The sequence below is a fragment of the Zonotrichia leucophrys genome, unplaced genomic scaffold (genome assembly GCF_028769735.1).
Source record: "Zonotrichia leucophrys gambelii isolate GWCS_2022_RI unplaced genomic scaffold, RI_Zleu_2.0 Scaffold_34_1600103, whole genome shotgun sequence".
In the NCBI taxonomy this organism is placed as follows: Eukaryota; Metazoa; Chordata; class Aves; order Passeriformes; family Passerellidae; genus Zonotrichia; species Zonotrichia leucophrys.
The window spans coordinates 1,234,436-1,255,885 of NW_026992239.1; the positions used below are offsets into that span (position 1 = coordinate 1,234,436).

Consider the following 21,450-nt stretch of genomic DNA (forward strand, 5'->3'; position numbering starts at 1 on the left):
CCCTGGGATGTCCCCAACGTGTCTCCCAACGTCCTGTCCCTGATGTGTCCCCAGGATGTCCCTGATCTGTCTCTTGGGATGTCCCTGATATGTCCCCCAGAATTTCCCTGTCCCCAGGCTGTCCATATCCCTGATATGTCCTTGGGCTGTCCCTTGTTCCTAACTGTCCCTGACTGTCCCCGGGCTGTCCCTGACTGTCCCTGGGCTGTCCCTCACTGTCCCCAGGCTGTCTCTGTCCCTGACTGTCCCCAGGCTCTCCCTGACTGTCCCCGGGCTGTCCCCGGGCTGTCCCTATCCCTGTCCCTGGGCTGTCCCTGACTGTCCCTGGGCTGTCCCTGTCCCTGACTGTCCCCAGGCTGTCCCTATCCCTGTCCCTGGCTGTCCCTGACTGTCCCCAGGCTGTCCCTGACTGTCCCCAGGCTGTCCCTATGCCTGTCCCTATCCCTGACTGTCCCTGACTGTCCCTGGGCTGTCCCTGACTGTCCCCGGGCTGTCCCTATCCCTGTCCCTGTCCCTGACTGTCCCCAGGCTATCCCTGGCTGTCCCCAGGCTATCCCTGACTGTCCCCAGGCTGTCCCTATCCCTGTCCCTGTCCCCAGGCTGTCCCTGACATGTCCCCAGGCTGTCCCTGACTGTCCCCGGGCTGTCCCTGACTGTCCCCGGGCTGTCCCTATCCCTGTCCCTGACTGTCCCCAGGCTGTCCCTATCCCTGTCCCTGTCCCTGACTGTCCCTGACTGTCCCCAGGCTATGCCTATCCCTGTCCGTGTCCCTGTCTGTCCCTGGGCTATCCCTGACTATCCCCAGGCTGTCCCTACCCCTGTCCCTGTCCCTGTCCCTGTCCCTGTCCCTGTCCCTGACTGTCCCTGTCCCTGACTGTCCCCGGGCTGTCCCTACCCCTGTCCCTGTCCCTGACTGTCCCTGGGCTATCCCTGACTATCCCCAGGCTGTCCCTACCCCTGTCCCTATCCCTGTCCCTGTCCCTGTCCCTGACTGTCCCCGGGCTGTCTCTGTCCCTGACATGTCCCCAGGCTGTCCCTGACTGTCCCTGGGCTGTCCCTATCCCTGACTGTCCCTGGCTGTCCCTGTCCCTGACTGTCCGTGTCCCCAGGCCGTGTCGGGGAAGTTCACGCCCATCACGCAGTGGCTTTACTTTGACGCGCTCGAGTGTCTGCCCGAGGAGAACCGCGACACGCTGCTCACCGAGGAGCAGTGCCGGCCGGTGAGGGGACACGGGGACACCTGGGGGACACCTGGGGGGGCTGAGGGACACTGAGGACACCCCTGGGGGCTGAGGAGAACCACAACACGCTGCTCACTAAAGGAGCAGTGCCGGCCAGTGAGGGGACACGGGGACACCTGGGGAGGTTGGGAGACACCAAAGGAGCAGTGGCAGCCAGTGAGGGACATGGGGACACCTCGGGGGGCTGGGAGTGTCACCCCTGGATGGTGTCACTTTGAAGGGACATCGGTTGGAGGACATTGCTTAGGGGATCCCCATCGGTCACCCCGTTAGGGACAGCAGGTGGTGGCCACCCAGCACCCATGGGTGGTCATTCCATGAGGACACAGCCATGGCTGCTGTCACTCTTGAGTCCCTGTGGTGGCTCTGCAGCCCCGGGGGTGTCCCCTGGCAGGTGACACAGCCAGGTGACACCGATGTCACATCGTCCCCAGCGCAACAGCCGCTACGACGGGCAGATCGCCGTGTTCGGGGCCGACCTGCAGGCCAAGCTGGGCGCCCAGAAGTACTTTGTGGTCAGTGTCCCCAATGTCCCCAGTGTCCCCACTCGTGTCTTCCATCATCTGTGAGTCTCTTGTGTTGTCACCTATTCCTCAAATGTCACCAAATTTCCTTTCATGATTTTACCAAGTGTCACCTTTCCCACGCTCGCCCTCCTGGGCCACCTGAAGTGTCTCCATGTGTCCCTTAGGTGTCCCCCTGGTGTCCTCGCACGTTTCTTGATAGTTCCTTCAAGTCATCTGCATGTCCTCAATGTCCCTTGTGTCCCCAATTCTGTTCAAGTGTCCCAAAGTGTCCCCTCACCCCCATTCTTTTCCCACCATCTGTCCCCAGCCCCATGGGCCACCTCCTGCTGTGTCCCCACATGTCCCCAACCCTGTGGGCCACCTTGTACTGTGTCCTCACATGTCCCCAACCCCGTGGGCCACCTCCTGCTGTGTCCCCACATGGCTTCACTTCTGCCTGCACACGTCCCCACATGTCCCCAACCCCGTGGGCCACCTCGTGCTCTGTCCCCACATGTCCCCAGCCCCGTGGGCCACCTCCTGCTGTGTCCCCACATGTCCCCAACCCCATGGGCCACCTCCTGCTATGTCCCCACATGTCCCCAATCCCATAAGCCAGCTCGTGCTCTGTCCCCACATATCCCCACATGTCCCCAACCCTGTGGGCCACCTCCTTCTATGTCCCCATATGTCCCCAACCCCATGGGCCACCTCGTGCTCTGTCCCCACATGTCCCCAACCCCATGGGCCAGCTCGTGCTCTGTCCCCACATATCCCCACATGTCCCCAACCCTGTGGGCCACCTCATGCTGTGTCCTCATGTGTCCCCAACTCTGTGGGCCACCTCCTTCTATGTCCCCACATGTCCCCAACCCCACTGGCCACCTCGTGCTCTGTCCCCACATGTCCCCAACCCTGTGGGCCACCTTCTGCTGTGTCCCCACATGTCCCCAACCCCCTGGGCCACCTTGTGCTCTTTCCCCACATGTCCCCAGCTCTGTGGGCCACCTTGTACTGTGTCCCCACATGTCGCCAACCCCATGGGCCACCTCCTGCTGTGTCCCCACATGTCCCCAATCCATGAGCCAGCTTGTGCTCTGTCCTCACATATCCCCACATGTCCCCAACCCTGTGGGCCACCTCCTGCTATGTCCCCACATGTCCCCAACCCTGTGGGCCACCTTCTGCTGTGTCCCCACATGTCCCCAATCCCATGGGCCACGTCCTGCTATGTCCCCACATGGCTTCACTTCTGCCTGCACATGTCCCCACATGTCCCCAACCCCATGGGCCACCTCGTGCTCTGTCCCCATATGTCCCCAGCTCTGTGGGCCACCTCATGCTGTGTCCTCACGTGTCCCCAACCCTGTGGGCCACCTCCTGCTATGTCCCCACATGTCCCCAACCCCATGAGCCAGCTTGTGCTCTGTCCCCACATATCCCCACATGTCCCCAACCCTGTGGGCCACCTCCTTCTATGTCCCCATATGTCCCCAACCCCACTGGCCACCTCGTGCTCTGTCCCCACATGTCCCCAACCCTGTGGGCCACCTTCTGCTGTGTCCCCACATGTCCCCAATCCCATGGGCCACGTCCTGCTATGTCCCCATATGTCCCCAACCCCATGGGCCACCTCCTGCTGTGTCCCCACATGTCCCCAATCCCATGGGCCACGTCCTGCTATGTCCCCACATGGCTTCACTTCTGCCTGCACACGTCCCCACATGTCCCCAACCCTGTGGGCCACCTCGTGCTGTGTCCCCACATGTCCCCAGCCCTGTGGGCCACCTCCTGCTATGTCCCCACGTGTCCCCAACCCTGTGGGCCACCTCCTGCTATGTCCCCACATGTCCCCAACCCCATGGGCCAGCTCGTGCTCTGTCCCCACATATCCCCACATGTCCCCAACCCTGTGGGCCACCTCGTGCCGTGTCCCCACATGTCCCCGCATGTCCCCGGCAGGTGGGAGCGGGGGCCATCGGCTGCGAGCTGCTCAAGAACTTTGCCATGGTGGGCCTGGGCTGCGGCCCCGAGGGCAGCGTCACCGTCACCGACATGGACACCATCGAGAAGTCCAACCTCAACCGCCAGTTCCTCTTCCGGCCGTGGGACGTCACGGTGAGGGCTGGGAGTGACCCAAGGGTTGGCCAACGTTGGGTTGGCTACACCAAGTGGGGGTAGAGGAGTTGAGGAGACGAGGAAGGGCAGGACCAGTGGGGGTTGATGATGCCATTGAGTTGGCCAAGGCCAATGGTTGAGTTCCGTGCTCAACGTCAAGGATTGAGTTTCGTGCTCAATGTCAGCGGTTCAGCGTCACGCTCAACATCAACACTTAGGTTTCTTGGTCAATGTTAATGGTTGAGTTTCTTGGCCAAAATCAGCAGCTGAGTTTTGTGCTCAACATCAACAGTTGAGTTTTTTGGCCAATGTCACCCTTAGAGTTTCTTGGCCAACTTCAACAGTTGAGTTTCTTGGTCAGTGTTTCAGGTTGAATTTTGTGCTCGTTACTTTCTTGGCCAACATGAACAATCAAGTTTCATGCTTGATGTTGACTGTTGAGTTTCTTTGTTAGTGTCGACAGTTGAATTTTTTGACCAACGTCAATAATTGGGTTTCTTGGTCAACATCAACAATTGAGTTTTGTGCTCAATGTCAATGGTTGAGTTTCTTGGCCAATGTCAATGGTTGAGTTCCATGCTTAGCATCAATGGTTCAATTACTTGTTGATCATCAAGGATTGATTTTCCTGGTCAATATCAATGCTTGAGTTTTGTGCTCACCATCAACGACTGAATTTTGTGCTCAACGCCAACAGTTGAGTTTTTTGGACAATGCCAATGGTTGAGTTTCTTGGCCAATGTCAACAATTGAATTTTGAGTTCAACGCCAATGGTTGAGTTTCTTGGGCAACTTCAACAGTTGAGTTTCTTGCCCAGTGTTTCAGGTTGAGTTTTGTGGTTGTTAGTTTTTTGGCCAACATTGATAATCAAGTTTCATGCTCAATATTAACTTTTGAGTTTCTTTGCTAGCATCAACAGTTGAATTTTCTGACCAACGTCAATAATTGAGTTTTGTGCTCAATGTCAATTGTTGAGTTTCTTGGTCAACATCAACAATTGAGTTTTGTGCTCAATGTCAACAGTTGAGTTTCTTGGCCAATGTCAATGGTTGAGTTTCATGCTTAGCGTCAATGTTTCAATTACTTGTTGAACATCAACAATTGATTTTCCTGGTTAATACCAATGGTTGAATTTTGTGCTCAACGTCAACAATTGAGTTTCTTGGCCAACATCAACAATTGAGTTTTGTGGTCAATGCAAACAATTGAGTTTCTGAGCTGTGTGGATGCATTAGGAAAGGGGCGTGGCCCACCAGGGCGTGTCCCGAGGGGCGTGGCTCACCTCCCCGCTGTCCCCACCCACAGAAGCTGAAGTCGGAGCGGGCGGCGGCGGCGGCGCGGGAGATGAACCCGGCGCTGCGCGTCAGCAGCCGCACCGACCGCGTGGGCCCCGACACCGAGCGCGTCTACGACGACGACTTCTTCGAGGGGCTGGACGGCGTGGCCAACGCGCTGGACAACGTGGACGCGCGTGAGCACGGGGGGCTGGGGGACACGGGGACCTCTGGGGGGGCTGGAGGGACCCTTGGGGGGCTACGGGGACCCTTGGGGGGCTATGGGGACCTTTGGGGAGCTGTGGGGATCTATGGGGTACCTTGGGGGGCTATGGGGACCCTTGGGGGTCTACAGGGACCCTTGGGGGACCTTTGGGAGCTGTGGGGATCTATGGGGTACCTTGGGGGGCTACGGGGACCCTTGGGGGGCTATGGGGACCTTTGGGGAGCTGTGGGGATCTATGGGGACCCTTGGAAGGCTGAGGTAATATTGGGGGACTATGGGGGTCCTTGGGGAGCTGGAGGGACCCTTGGGGGCTATGAGGACTCTTGGGGGACTATGGGGAACCTTGGGGTGCTGGAGGGACACTTGTGGGGCTATGGGGTACCTTGGGGGCTATGGGGACCCTTGGAAGGCTGAGGTCCTATTGGGGGACTATGGGGGTCCTTGGGGAGCTGGAGAGACCTTTGGGGGGCTATGGGGACCCTTGGGGGGCTGGAGGGAGTCTTGGGGAGCTATGGGGTACCTTGGGGGGCTGGGGGACACAGAGACCTGGGGGGGGGGGCTGGAGGGACCCTTGGGGGGCTGGAGGGACCCTTGGGGGGCTATGGGGACCTTTGGGGAGCTGTGGGGATCCTTGGGGATCTATGGGGTACCTTGGGGGGCTACGGGGACCCTTGGGGGGCTACGGGGACCCTTTGGGGATTCCCTTTTGGGGGGCTATTGGGACCCTTGGGGGGCTGGAGGGAGTCTTGGGAGGCTGTGGGGTACCTTGGGGGTCTACAGGGACCCTTTGGGGTGCTATGGGGACCTTTGGGGAGCTGTGGGGATCTATGGGGTACCTTGGGGGGCTATGGGGACCCTTGGAAGGCTGAGGTCCTATTGGGGGACTATGGGGGTCCTTGGGGAGCTGGAGAGACCCTTGGGGGGCTATGAGGACCCTTGGGGGACTATGGGGACCTTTGGGGATTCCCTTTTGGAGGGCTATTGGGACCCTTGGGGAGCTGGGGGGATCCTTGGGGATCTATGGGGTACCTTGGGGGGCTATGGGGACCCTTGGGGGGCTACAGGGACCCTTGGGGGGCCATGGGGACCTTTGGGGGGCTATGGGGATCTATGGGGTACCTTGGGGGGCTACGGGGACCCTTGGGGGGCTATGGGGACCTTTGGGGAGCTGTGGGGATCTATGGGGACCCTTGGAAGGCTGAGGTCCTATTGGGGGACTATGGGGGTCCTTGGGGAGCTGGAGAGACCCTTGGGGGGCTATGAGGACCCCTGGGGGACTATGGGGAACCTTGGGGTGCTGGAGGGACCCTTGTGGGGCTATGGGGACACTTGGGGGGCTGGGGGACAGAGAGACCTTGGGGGGGGGCTGGAGGGACCCTTGGGAGGCTATGGGGACCCTTGAGTGTCCATGGGGATTCTTGGGGGGGCTATGGGGACCCTTTGGGGGTCTCCCTTGGGGTGCTGTGGGGACTCTTGGGGGTCTATAGGGATTCTTGGGGGGCTATGGGGACGCTTGAGTGTCCATGGGGATTCTTGGGGGGGTTATGGGGACACTTGAGGGGTATGGAGACCCTTGGGGGGCTGCCCCATAGCCCCTGCTTGTGCCCCGGGTCCCTTGTAGCCCTGGGAGTGCCCAATATTAGAAAATGCCCCATATTTGGGGGTGCCCCATATCTGGGTCCCCCATAACTTCTGGGGTGCCCAATAACCCCCAGAGACCTTAGGCAGCGTGTACTGTGGGGTGTCCCATATCTGGGGGTACCCCATAGGCTCTGAGGCTGCCCTGTACCCCCTGGGATGTCCCAGACCCCCTGGGCTGCCCCATAACTGCCCCACACACCCCCTGGGCTGCTCCATAACTGCCCCACACCCCCTGGGCTGCCCCATAACTGCCCCCCACACCCCCAAGCAGGGCTGTACATGGACCAATGCTGTGTTTACTGTAGGGCCCCCTATATCACCCTGCTCATGCCCCATATCTAGGGTGCCCTACATCCCCTGGGCTGCCCCATAACTGCCCCACACACCCCCTGGGCTGCCCCATAACTGCCCCACACCCCTGGGCTGCCCCATAACTGCCCCACACACCCCCTGGGCTGCCCCATAACTGCCCCACACCCCCAAGCAGGGCTGTACATGGACCAGCACTGTATTTACTATAGGGTCCCCTATATCCCTTGGTCATGCCCCATATCTAGGGGTGCCCTACAGCCATGTGGAGTGCCCTACACCCCTTTGGGCTGCCCCATAACTGCCCCCCACACCCCCTGGGCTGCCCCATAACTGCCCCACACACCCCCTGGGCTGCCCCATAACTGCCCCACACCCCCTGGGCTGCCCCATAACTGCCCCACACCCCCAAGCAGGGCTGTACATGGACCAATGCTGTGTTTACTGTAGGGCCCCCTATATCACCCTGCTCATGCCCCATATCTAGGGGTGCCCTACATCCCCTGGGCTGCCCCATAACTGCCCCACACACCCCCTGGGCTGCCCCATAACTGCCCCCCACACCTCCTGGGCTGCCCCATAACTGCCCCACACCCCCTGGGCTGCCCCATAACTGCCCCACACCCCCAAGCAGGGCTGTACATGGACCAGCACTGTATTTACTACAGGGTCCCCTATATCCCTTGGTCATGCCCCATATCTAGGGGTGCTCTACAGCCATGTGGGGTGCCCTACACCCCTTTGGGCTGCCCCCCACACCCCCTGGGCTGCCCCATAACTGCCCCACACCCCCAAGCAGGGCTGTACATGGACCAGCACTGTATTTACCACAGGGTCCCCTATATCCCTTGGTCATGCCCCATACTTAGGAGTGCCCTACACCCCCTGGGCTGCCCCATAACTGCCCCACACACCCCCTGGGCTGCCCCATAACTGCCCCACACCCCCGGGCAGGGCTGTACATGGACCGGCGCTGCGTTTATTACCGGAAGCCGCTGCTGGAGTCGGGCACGTTGGGCACCAAGGGCAACGTGCAGGTGGTAATCCCGTTCCTGAGCGAGTCCTACAGCTCCAGCCAGGACCCCCCCGAGAAGGCCATTCCCATCTGCACCCTCAAGAACTTCCCCAACGCCATCGAGCACACGCTGCAGGTGCGTCCAGGTGTGCCCACGGCACCTTGGGGGGGCCCACGTGGGTTTTTTGGGGGGGGGGTTCAGATGGTTGGGTGGCGTTTGAGGGGTCCTGGAGAGCACAGGGAGCATCCCAGACTCTGGGTTCCATGGTTTGGGGGTTTCTGGATCTGGAATTCTGGTTTTGGGGGGGTCTTGGACACTGGAGTTGTTGTTTTGGGGGGTGATGGACACCGGGTTCTGTGGATTTTTGGGGTCCTGGGTTGTGTTTTGGGGGTTCTGAACACTGGGGTTGTGGTTTAGGGGATGTCCTGGACACTGGGGTCCCGTTTTGGGGGATCCCAGACTCTGTATTCCCTGATTTTGGGTGTCCTGGACACTGAAGTGCTCATTTTGGGGGGTCTTGGACATCAGGGTTCTGGTTTTGGGGGGTCCTGAACACAAGGGGTCTTGTTTTGGGACATCCCAGACTCTGGGTTTCATGGTTTGGGGGGTTCTGGATCTGGGTTGTTGTTTTGGGGGGGTCTTGGACGCTGGAGTTGTTGTTTTGGGGGGTGGTGGACACCGGGTTCTGTGGATTTTTGGGGGTCGTGGGTTCTGTTTGGGGGTTCTGAACACTGGGGTTGCAGTTTAGGGGGTGTCCTGGACATGGGGGTCCCAGTTTGGGGGATCCCAGACTCCTTATTCCCTGGTTTTGGGGTCCTGGACACTGAAGTGCTCATTTTGGGGGGTCTGGACACCAGGGTTGTTCTTTGGGGGGTCCTGGACACTGGGGTCCCAGTTTGGGGGATCCCAGACTCCTTATTCCCTGATTTTGGGGATTCTAGACACTGAAGTTCCCATTTTGGGGGCTCTTGGACACCAGGGTTCTGGTTTTGGGGGGTCCTGGACACAAGGGGTCCTGTTTTGGAGCATCCCAGACTCTGGGTTCCATGGTTTGGGGGGTTCTGGATCTGGGGTTGTGGTTTGGGGGGTCTTGGACACTGGAGTTGTTGTTTTGGGGGGTGGTGGACACTGGGTTCTGTGGATTTTTGGGGTTCTGGGTTGTGTTTTGGGGGTTCTGAACACTTGGGCTGTGTTTTAGGGGATGTCCTGGACACTGGGGTTCTGTTTTGGGGGATCCCAGACTCTGTATTCCCTGATTTTGGGTGTCCTGGACACTGAAGTTCCCATTTTGGGGGCTCTTGGACACCAGGGTTCTGGTTTTGGGGGGTCCTGGACACAAGGGGTCTTGTTTTGGGGCATCCCAGACTCTGGGTTCCATGGTTTGGGGGGTTCTGGATCTGGGGTTCTGGTTTTGGGGGGGTCTTGGACACCGGAGTTGTTGTTTTGGGGGGTGATGGATACCGGGTTCTGTGGATTTTTGGGGGTCCTGGGTTGTGTTTTGGGGGTTCTGAACACTGGGGTTGTGGTTTGGGGGGTCTTGGACACTGGAGTAGTTGTTTTTTTGGGGGCTTGTGGACACCGGGTTCTGTGGATTTTTGGGGGTCCTGGGTTGCGTTTTGGGGGGCTCTGAACACTGGGGTTGTGGTTTAGGGGATGTCCTGGATACCGAGGTCTCAGTTCGGGGGATCCCAGACTCCGTGTTCCCTGGTTTTGGGGGTCCTGGACACTGAAATGCACATTTTGGGGGGTCTGGACACCAGGGTTGTTCTTTGGGGGGTCCTGGACACTGGGGTCCCATTTTGGGGGATCCCAGACTCTGTATTCCCTGATTTTGGGGATTCTAGACACTGAAGTTCCCATTTTGGGGGTCTTGGACACCAGGGTTCTGGTTTTGGGGGTCCTGGACACAAGGGGTCTTGTTTTGGGGCATCCCAGACTCTGGGTTCCATGGTTTGGGGGGTTCTGGATCTGGGGTTCTGGTTTTGGGGGGTCTTGGACGCTGGAGTTGTTGTTTTGGGGGGTGGTGGACACTGAGTTCTGTGGATTTTTGGGGTCCTGGGTTGTGTTTTGGGGGTTCTGAACACTGGGGTTGTGGTTTAGGGGGTGTTCTGGACACTGGGGTCCCATTTTGGGGGATCCCAGACTCCTTATTCCCTGGTTTTGGGGATTCTAGACACTGAAGTTCCCATTTTGGGGCTCTTGGACACCAGGGTTCTGGTTTTGGGGGGTCCTGGACACAAGGGGTCCTGTTTTGGGGCATCTCAGACTCTGGGTTCCATGGTTTGGGGGTTCTGGATCTGGGGTTGTGGTTTTGGGGGGTCTTGGACACCGGAGTTGTTTTGGGGGTGGTGGATACCAGGTTCTGTGGATTTTGGGGGTCCTGGCTTCTGTTTTGGGGGTTCTGAACAATTGGGCTGTGGTTTAGGGGATGTCCTGGACACTGGGGTTCTGTTTTGGGGGATCCCAGACTCCGTATTCCCTGGTTTTGGGGATTCTAGACACTGAAGTTCCCATTTTGGGGGGTCTTGGACATCAGGGTTCTGGTTTTGGGGGGTCCTGTTTTGGGGCATCCCAGACTCTGGGTTCCATGGTTTGGGGGGTTCTGGATCTGGGGTTCTGGTTTCTGGGGGTGTGGACACTGCAGTCCTTGTTTTTTGGGGGGGTCTAGACACCAGAGTCCCTGTTTTTGGGGGTCCTGGGTTCTGTTTTGGGGGTCTTGGGTTTTGTTTTGGGGGTCCTGGGTTCTGTTTTGGGGGGTCCTGGACACTTGACTCCCCGTTTTGGGGGGGATTTGGACACCGGGGTTCTGCTTTTGGGGTGTCCTGGGCACTGCAGTCCCCATTTTGTGGGTTCCTGGGCATTGCATTCCCTGTTTTGGGGGTGTTTGGACACTGCATTCCCTGTTTTGGGGTGTCCTGGGCATTGCATTCCCTGTTTTGGGGTGTCCTGGGCACTGCAGTGCCCATTTTGGGGTGCCCCCAATGCCCGGCCCCCCCCCAGTGACCCCCTCTTGTTGCAGTGGGCGCGTGATGAGTTCGAGGGGCTCTTCAAGCAGCCGGCCGAGAACGTGAACCAGTACCTGATGTGAGTGTGGGGGGCACCCCAAATCCCAATGGATCCCCCCAAATCCCACAGAAATCCCCCAAGGACCCCAAATTCCTGCAATGGACCCTGTGCCTCATTGAGATCCCCCTTAACTCTCTACTCCTTTTCCCTGGAGACCCCAAATTCACTTTTTTTTTTTGGGATTTCCATAATGCCCTGCACCCCTTTTTCCTGGAGACCCCAAATTTCTGGAGGGGACCTTTCACCCCCATAATCCCCTGAACCCCCATAATTCCCTGTACCCCCATAACCCCCTGAACCCCCTTTTCCCCCAGGGACCCCAAGTTCCTGGAGCAAATCCCTTCACATGTTTGGGACCCCCATGACCCCCCTAACCCTCTGTAACCCCATAACTCCCTGCACCCCTTTTTCCCCCCCAGGGACCCCAAATTCCTGGAGGGGACCTTTCACCCCCATAATCCCCTGAACCCCCATAACCCCCTGAACCCCCATAACCCCCTGAACCCCCTTTTTCCCCAGGGACCCCAAGTTCCTGGAGCAGACCCTGCACCCTGTGACCCCCCCCATAACCCCCTGCACCCCCTTTCTCTCCTTTCCCCCCAGGGACCCCTGTGACCCCCTGTACCCCCTTTTTCCCCAGGGACCCCAAGTTCCTGGAGCGCACCCTGTGACCCATTGTCACCCATTGTCACCCCCCTTTCCTTGCAGGGACCCCAAGTTCCTGTAGTGCACACCCTGTGCCTGGCAGGGACCCCTGTGACCCATTGTCACCCATTGTCACCCCATTTTCCCCCCAGGGACCCCAAGTTCCTGGAGTGGACCCTGTGCCTGGCGGGCACCCCTGTGACCCATTGTCACCCGTTGCTACCCCCAGGGCCCCCAAGTTCCTGGAGTGCACCCTGTGACCCATTGTCACCCATTGTCACCCCCTTTCCTTGCAGGGACCCCAAGTTCCTGGAGCGCACCCTGTGACCCATTGTCACCCATTGTCACCCCCTTTTCCCCGCAGGGACCCCAAGTTCCTGGAGTGCACCCTGTGCCTGGCAGGGACCCCTGTGACCCATTGTCACCCATTGTCACCCCCTTTCCTTGCAGGGACCCAAAGTTCCTGGAGCGCACTCTGTGACCCGTTGTCACCCCATTTTCCCCCCGAGGGACCCCAAGTTCCTGGAGCGCACCTTGCGCCTATTGGGCACCCCTGTGACCCCCACCATGACCCCCATAACTCCTGCACCCCATTTTCCCCCAGGGACCCCAAGTTCCTGGAGCGCACCCTGTGACCCATTGTCACCCCCCTTTCCTTGCAGGGACCCCAAGTTCCTGGAGCACACGCTGCGCCTGGCGGGCACCCCTGTGACACCTCATAACCCCCTGTGACCCCCTGTACCCCCCTTTTCCCCAGGGACCCCAAGTTCCTGGAGCAGACCCTGTGACCCATTGTCACCCATTGTCACCCCATTTCTCCCCGCAGGGACCCCAAGTTCCTGGAGCGCACCCTGTGACCCATTGTCACCACCCCCCTTTCCCTGCAGGGACCCCAAGTTCCTGGAGCACACCCTGTGCCTGGCAGGGACCCCTGTGACCCATTGTCACCCATTGTCACCCCCTTTCCTTGCAGGGACCCCAAGTTCCTGGAGTGGACCCTGCGCCTCACGGGCACCCCTGTGACCCATTGTCACCCATTGTCACCCCATTTTCCCCGCAGGGACCCCAAGTTCCTGGAGCGCACCCTGCACCTGGCGGGCACCCCTGTGACCCATTGTGACCCCCTGTACCCCTATTTTCCCCCCAGGGACCCCAAGTTCCTGGAGCGCACCCTGTGACCCATTGTCACCCATTGTCACCCCCTGTACCCCTATTTTTTCCCCAGGGACCCCAAGTTTCCTGGAGCGCACCCTGTGACACATTGTCACCCCCTTTCCTTGCAGGGACCCCAAGTTCCTGTGACCCTTTGTCACCCCCTGTACCCCCATTTTTCCCCCCAGGGACCCCAAGTTCCTGGAGCGCACCCTGCGCCTGGCGGGCACGCAGCCGCTGGAGGTGCTGGAGGCCGTGCAGCGCAGCCTGGTCAGCGACCGCCCCCGCGCCTGGCCCGACTGCGTGGCCTGGGCCTGCCGGCACTGGCACCGCCAGTACAGCAACAACATCCGCCAGCTGCTGCACAACTTCCCCCCGGGACAGGTGGGAGAGCTTCATTAACTCCTTATTTAATTAATTACCTCATTAGTCCAGATTAGTGATGCTATTCATTCCATTAGTCACCTTATTTACCCCCATTGCCTCATTTACCCCAAACGCATTTACCCCAACATCCGCCAGCTGCTGCACAACTTCCCCCCGGGACAGGTGGGCACCTCATAATTAATTAATTACCTCGTTAGCCCAGATTAGTGATGCTATTAATTCCATTAGTCACCTTATTTACCCCCATTGCCTCATTTACCCCAACATCCACCAGCTGCTGCACAACTTCCCCCCGGGACAGGTGGGAGAGCTTCATTAACTCCTTATTTAATTAATTACCTCATTAGTCCAGATTAGTGATGCTATTCATTCCATTAGTCACCTTATTTACCCCCTTTGTTTCATTTACCCCTACCTTATTTACCCCAATATCTGCCAGCTCCTGCACAACTTCCCCCCGGGACAGGTGGGAGAGATTCATTAACTCGTTAATCTAATTAATTACATCATTCACCCTGACTAATTTCCCTATTAACCCCATTAGTTACCTTATTTACCCCCATTGCTTCATTTACCCCAACCAACATGCACCTGCTGCTGCACAACTTCCCCCCAGGACAGGTGGGCACCTGATAATTATCTCATTAGCCTGGTTAATTACCTCGTTAGCCTGGATTAATGATGCTATTAACCCCATTAGTTACCCTATTTACCCCCATTGCTTCATTTACCCCAACCTCATTTACCCTGACATCCATCAGCTGCTGCACAACTTCCCCCCAGGAAAGGTGGGACTGCCGTAATTAACACGTTAATTTAAATAATTACATTTTTAACCCAGATTAATTACCCCGTTAACCTCCATTAGTTATCTCATTTACCCCAGTCAATTACCTCATTTACCCCAACAGCCACCAGCTGCTGCACAAATTCCCCCCCAGGACAGGTGGGAGTGCCTTAATTAACTCATTAACCCGGTTAATTACATTGTTAGCCCTAATTAATAATCACAATAACCTCGTTAGCTACTTTATTTACACCTGTATCTGTCAGCTGCTGCACAACTTCCCCCTGGGACAGGTGGGGGTGCTTTCATTGCCTTGTTAATTTAATCAATTACATCATTAGCTTTGATTAATTACCACATTAACCCTATTAATTACCTTGTTAACCCTCATTGCTTCATTTACCCCAACACCTGCCAATTAATTACCTTGTTAACCCTATTAATTACTTCATTTACCCCAATACCTTCCAATTACCTTGTTAACCCTATTAATTACTTTATTTACCCCAATACCTTCCAATTACCTTGTTAACTCTACTAATTATTTTATTTACCCCAATATCTGCCAAGACAGGGAGCACCCCTTGATTAATCTAATTAATACATTGTTAACCTAAACAATTGGCTCATTAACTCCAATTAATAGCTAATTAAGCTCAATTAATGATTTTCTCCCTCCCGCAGAAAACGAACTCGGGCACCCTGTTCTGGTCGGGGCCCAAGCGCTGCCCCCACCCACTCGTGTTCGACCCCGACAACGTGAGTGGGGTCACGTGGGGGGGAGGGGACGTCACCTGGGTCACGTGGGGGGGGGGACACGACATCACCTGAGTCACCTGGGGGGGGAGGGGACGTCACCTGGGTCACGTGGGGGGGGGGGGAGGGGACGTCACCTGGGTCACGTGGGGGGGGGGGAACATCACCTGGGTCACGTGGGAGGAGGGGACATCACCTGGGTCACGTGGGGGGGAGGGGACATCACCTGGGTCACGTGGGGGGAGGGGGGACATCACCTGGGTCACGTGGGGGGGGACATCACCTGGGTCACGTGGGGGGGGGGGGGGGACATCACCTGGGTCACGTGGGGGGAGGGGACATCACCTGGGTCACGTGGGGGGGGGAGGGGACATCACCTGGGGGGGGGGGGAACGTCACCTGGGGGGGGGAACATCACCTGGGTCACGTGGGGGGGGAGGGGACGTCACCTGGGTCACGTGGGGGGGGAGGGGACATCACCTGGGTCACCTGGGGGGGAGGGGACATCACCTGGGTCACCTGGGGGGGAGGGGACATCACCTGGGGGGGTGGGGCTGTGTCACCTGTGGGGGTGGGGTTGTCACCTGTGTCACCCTTTGGGCCCACGGTCCCAAAAATCATTTTCGGGAATTGTTGGTCATTGTTGGGTTTTAGTTTTTGGGTGCCATCTGTGCCCCTCTGGGTGCCACCATTATCCTTCTGAGTACCCCTCATGCCCCCTGGGTTCCAGCCCTCACCTCTCTGGGTGCCCTCCGTGCCCCTCTAGGCACCCCCCATGTCCCTTTGGGTGCCACGTGTGCCCCGTGTCCTGCAGCCCCTGCACCATGGGTGCCCCCTGTGCCTTTCTGAGTGCCACTTCTGCCCTTCTGAGTGCCCCCTGCTCCCTCTGGGTGCCACCTGTACCCCTCTTGAGTGCCGTCTCTGCCCTTCTCAGTGCCACCTGCTCCCTGTGGGCGCCACCCTTGCCCCTCTGGGTGCCACCCATGCCCCCATGGGTGTCACCCATGCCCCCGTGGGTGCTCCGCGTGCCCCTCTGGGTACCACCTGCTCCCTGTGGGTGCCACCCCCACCCCGTGGGTGCCCCACATGCTTCTGTGGGTGCCACTTCTGCTGTTCTGAGTGCCACCTGCCCCCCATGGGTGCCACTTCTACCCCGTGGAAACCACCTGTACCCCTCTGGGTGTCCCCCATGCCTCTCTGTGTGCCCCCTGTGCCACTTTGGGTGCCCCCCCGTGCCACTCTGGGTGCCACTTTTGTTCCTCTGGGAGCCGCCTGTGCCACTTTGGGTGCCACTTTTGTCCCTCTGGGAGCCCCCTGTGCCACTTTGGGTGCCCCCCGTGCCCCTCTGGGTGCCACTTTTGTCCCTCTGGGAGCCCCCTGTGCCACTTTGGGTGCCCCCCGTGCCACTTTGGGTGCCACCTGTGCCCTGTATCCCTCAGCCCCTGCACCTGGACTACGTGGTGGCGGCGGCGAACCTGTTTGCGCAGAGCTACGGCATCGCGGGCTCGCGGGACCGGGCGGCCGTGGCCGAGCTGGTGCGGCACGTGCGGGTGCCCCCGTTCGCGCCCAAGGCCGGCGTGCGCATCCACGTGTCCGACCAGGAGCTGCAGAGCGCCAGCGCCGCCCTGGGTACGGCACTGGGGGCACTGGGAGAACTGGGGGGCACTGGGAGAACTGGGGGGCACTGGGAGAGGGGCTGGGGGCACTGGGGGGCACTGGGACAGGAGCTGCAGAGTGCCAACACCACCCTGGGTATGGCATGGCAGGCACTGGGGGTACTGGGGGGCACTGGGGGGGCACTGGGACAGGAGCTGCAGAGCGCCAGTGCTGCCCTGGGTACGGCATGGGGGCACTGGGAGAACTGGGGGGTACTGGGAGAGGGGCTGGGGGCACTGGAACAGGAGCTGCAGAGCGCCAGCGCCGCCCTGGGTACGGCATGGGGGCACTGGGAGAACTGGGGGGCACTGGGAGAACGAGGGGCTGGGGGCACTGGGGGGCACTGGGACAGGGTATGGCACTGGGGGCATTGGGAGAACTGAGGGGCACTGGGAGAACTGGGGGGCACTGGGAGAGGGGCTGGGTGCACTGGGACAGGAGCTGCAGAGTGCCAACACCACTCTGGGTATGGCATGGCAGGCACTGGGGGTACTGGGAGAGGGGCTGGGAGCACTGGGGGGGCACTGGGACAGGAGCTGCAGAGTGCCAGTGCTGCACTGGGTACGGGATGGAGGGGACTGGGAGAACTGGGAGAGGGGCTGGGAGAACTGGGAGAGGGGCTGGGGGCACTGGGACAGTAGCTGCAGAGTGCCAGCGCTGCCCTGGGTATGAGATGGGGGGCACTGGGAGAACTGGGGGGCACTGGGAGAACTGGGAGAGGGACTGGGGGCACTGGGACAGGAGCTGCAGAGTGCCAACACCACCCTGGGTGTGGCACTGGGAGAACTGGGAGAGGGGCTGGGGGCACTGGGAGAACTGGGGGGCACTGGGAGAGGGGCTGGGGGCAGTGGGAGAACTGGGGGGCACTGGGAGAGGGGCTGGGGACACTGGGACAGGAGCTGCAGAGTGCCAACACCACCCTGGGTATGGCATGGGGGGCACTGGGAGAGGGGCTGGAGGCACTGGGAGAGGGGCTGAGGGCACTGGGGGGCACTGGGACAGGAGCTGCAGAGTACCAGCGCTGCCCTGGGTATGGCACAGAGGGATTGGTGGCACTGGGAGAACTGGGGGGCACTGGGAGAGGGGCTGAGGGCACTGGGGGGCACTGGGAGAACTGGGACAGGAGCTGCAGAGTGCCAGTACTGCCCTGGGTATGGGATGAGGGGCACTGGGGGGACTGGGAGAACTGGGAGAGGGGCTGGGGGGGTACTGGAGAGCTGCCAATGCCACATGGGGTGGGCTTTGAATGCCACTTTGGGTGAGGGGCTGGGGGTCCCACAGGTGCCAGGGGAGTCCCACAGGTGCCATGGGGGTGCCAGGAGGTGCCAGGGGTCCCACATGTGCCCCTCTCTGCCCACAGATGACGGGCGCCTGGAGGAGCTGAAGGCGTCGCTGCCCAGCCCCGAGGAGCTCCCGGGGTTCCGGATGTTCCCCATCGACTTTGAGAAGGTGGGTGCTGCACCCATGGGTGCTGCCCCCTCCCATGGGTGCCCCCTGCCCACCTGGGTGCCCCCAACCCACCCCTGGCTGTCCCCCCAGGACGATGACACCAATTTCCACATGGATTTCATCGTGGCCGCCTCCAACCTGCGGGCGGAGAACTACGACATCCCCCCGGCCGACCGCCACAAGGTGGGCACTGGGAGCACTGGGGGGTACTGGGAGCACTGGGGAGGGACTGGGGGGTACTGGGAGCACTGGGGGATACTGGGAGCACTGGGGAGGGACTGGGGGATACTGGGAGCACTGGGGAGGGACTGGGGGATACTGGGAGCACTGGGGAGGGGCTGGGGGGCACTGGGGGACACTGGGGGGTACTGGGAGCACTGGGGAGGGGATGGGGGAGCACTGGGAGCACTGGGGAGGGGATGGGGGAGCACTGGGGAGGACTGGGGGGCACGGGGAGCACTGGGGAGGGGCTGGGGGGCACTGGGAGCACTGGGAAGGGGCTGAGGGACACTGGGGAGGGGCTGGGGGGTACTGGGAGCACTGGGGAGGGGATGAGGGAGCATTGGGGGACACTGGGGGATACTGGGAGCACTGGGGAGGGACTGGGGGGTACTGGGAGCACTGGGAAGGGGCTGGGGGGTACTGGGAGCACTGGGAAGGGGCTGGGGAGCACTGGGGGATACTGGGAGCACTGGGGAGGGGCTGGAGGATACTGGGGGACACTGGGAAAGGACTGGGGGATACTGGGGGGTACTGGGAGCACTGGGGGATACTGGGGGACACTGGGGAAGGACTGGAGGATACTGGGAGCACTGGGGAAGGACTGGGGGACACTGGGGAAGGACTGGGGGATACTGGGGGACATTGGGGAAGGACTGGAGGATACTGGGAGCACTGGGAAGGGGCTGGGGGAGCACTGGGGGATACTGGGAGCACTGGGGAGGGACTGGGGGAGCACTGGAGGATACTGGGAGCACTGGGGAGGGACTGGAGGATACTGGGGGACACTGGGGAAGGACTGGGGGACACTGGGAGCACTGGAGCACTGCTAATGCCACATTAGGGTGAGGGTCTGGGGGGACCTATGGGGTTTGTGGGGTGTCAAGGGTGCTCTGGGGTTTTTATGGGGTTATTATGGGTGCTTTGGGGTATTCCAGGGGTTATTATGGGGATTTTATGGGTGCTTTGGGGTATTCCAGGGGTTATTATGGGGTGCTTTGGAGTTTTATGGGTGCTGGGGGTGTTTTAGGGTGTTCCAGGGTTATTATGGGTGCTTTGGGGTATTCCAGGGGTTATTATGGGGTGCTTTGGAGTTTTATGGGTGCTGGGGGTGTTTTAGGTGTTCCAGGGGTTATTATGGGTGCTTTGGGGTATTCCAAGGGTTATTATGGGCTGTTTATGGGTAGTGGGGGTCTGCTGAGGGTTTTTATGGGGTTATTATGGGTCCTGGGGGGTACTTCGGGGTATTTCAGTAGTTATTATGGGGTGTTGTGGGGTTTTTATGGTGTTATTATGGGTACTTTGGGGTATTCCAGGGGTTATTATGGGGTGCTTTGGGGTTTTTATGGGTGCTGGGGGTGTTTTAGGGTGTTCCAGGGGTTATTATGGGGTGCTTTGGGGTTTTTATGGGTGCTGGGGGTGTTTTAGGGTGTTCCAGGGGTTATTATGGGGTGTTGTGGGGTTTTTATGGTGTTATTATGGGTACTTTGGGGTATTCCAGGGGTTATTATGGGGTGCTTTGGGGTTTTTATGGGTGCTGGGGGGTGTTCTGGGGGTTGTTACGGGGTGCTATGGGGTTATTATGGGTACTGGGGGTGCTTTGGTTTATTCCAGTGATTATTCTGCAATGTGTGGGGCACACACAGACCCCATATGGACCCCACAGTGGGGCTCTGGGGGTTCTGTGAACCCCTCACCCTGATTTTTTGGGGCCATCCCCCAAACCCTAAATCCCTTTTTTGTTTTTTGTTTTTTTTGTGTCTTTTCCCCAGAGCAAACTGATCGCAGGGAAGATCATCCCGGCCATCGCCACCACCACGGCGGCCGTGGTGGGCCTGGCGTGCCTGGAGCTCTTCAAGCTGGTGCAGGGGCACCGCCGGCTGAGCTCCTACAAAAACGCCTTCCTCAACCTGGCACTGCCCTTCGTGGGCTTCTCCGAGCCCCTCGCCTGCCCCCGCAACAAGGTGGGCACTGCCAGGGCCGGGGGGCGAGGGCACGGGGGGGGTTTGGGGTGGCTGGGGGGCAGCTGGAGGGGGTTTGGGGTCATAGTGGGGCTGGGGGGTTTGGGGTCATAGTGGGGCTGGGGGGTTTGGGAAAGGGGATTTGGGGTCACAGTGGGGCTGGGGGTCACTCCCAGCGGGGATTTGGGGTCACAGCAAGGTAGGGGTCACTCCCAAAGGGGATTTGGGGTCACAGTGGGGCTGGAGGGTTTGGGTAGAGGGGATTTGGGGTCACAGCAGGGTATTGGTCACTCCCAGAGGGGATTTGGGGTCGCAGTGGGGCTGGGGGGTTTGGGTAGAGGGGATTTGGGGTCACAGTGGGGCTGGGGGTCACTCCCAGAGGGGATTTGGGGTCACAGCAGGGTAGGGGTCACTCCCAAAGGGGATTTGGGGTCACAGTGGGGCTGGGGGGTTTGGGAGAGGGGATTTGGGGTCACAGTGGGGCTGGGGGGTTTGGGTAGAGGGGATTTGGGGTCACAGTGGGGCTGGGGGTCACTCCCAAAGCAGATTTTGGGTCGCAATGGGGCTGGGGTCACTTCCAGCAGGAATTTGGGGTCACAGTGGGGCTGGGGGTCACTCCCAAAGGGGATTTGGGGTCACAGCAGGGCTGGGGTCACTCCCAAAGGGGATTTGGGGTCACAGTGGGGCTGGGGGTCACTCCCAGAGGGGATTTGGGGTCACAGTGGGGCTGGGGGTCACTTCCAGGAGGGAATTTGGGGTTGCAGTGGGAATTTGGGACCTTGGGAGCTGGGGTTCTCTTTCAGGTGAGATTTGGGGTCGCAATGGGGCTGGAGTTCCCTTCCAGATGGGATTTAGGTTTGCAGTGGGGCTGGGGTCACTCCCAGCAGGGATTTGGGGTCACAGCAGGGCAAGGGTCACTCCCAGAGGGGATTTGGGGTCACAGCAGGGCAGGGGTCACTCCCAGAGGGGATTTGGGGTCACTCCCAGAGGGGATTTGGGGTCACAGCAGGGCAGGGGTCACTCCCAGAGGGGATTTGGGG

The 21,450-nt window shown here is 59.6% G+C and overlaps 1 protein-coding gene across 1 annotated transcript in view; it reads left to right on the top strand.

Annotated features, from left to right (window-relative positions):
* The window catches only part of UBA1 (ubiquitin like modifier activating enzyme 1), a 42,261-nt gene that overhangs the window by 17,992 nt on the left and 2,819 nt on the right, over positions 1-21,450 (top strand). Inside the window, exons 12-23 of the mRNA XM_064736974.1 lie at positions 1,110-1,220; positions 1,676-1,756; positions 3,710-3,865; positions 5,172-5,337; positions 8,271-8,467; positions 11,352-11,416; positions 13,384-13,579; positions 15,054-15,128; positions 16,565-16,754; positions 18,142-18,230; positions 18,321-18,413; positions 20,222-20,413. Coding sequence (XP_064593044.1) covers positions 1,110-1,220; positions 1,676-1,756; positions 3,710-3,865; positions 5,172-5,337; positions 8,271-8,467; positions 11,352-11,416; positions 13,384-13,579; positions 15,054-15,128; positions 16,565-16,754; positions 18,142-18,230; positions 18,321-18,413; positions 20,222-20,413 — 1,611 coding nt within the window. The remainder of the gene's footprint in view (positions 1-1,109; positions 1,221-1,675; positions 1,757-3,709; positions 3,866-5,171; positions 5,338-8,270; positions 8,468-11,351; positions 11,417-13,383; positions 13,580-15,053; positions 15,129-16,564; positions 16,755-18,141; positions 18,231-18,320; positions 18,414-20,221; positions 20,414-21,450) is intronic.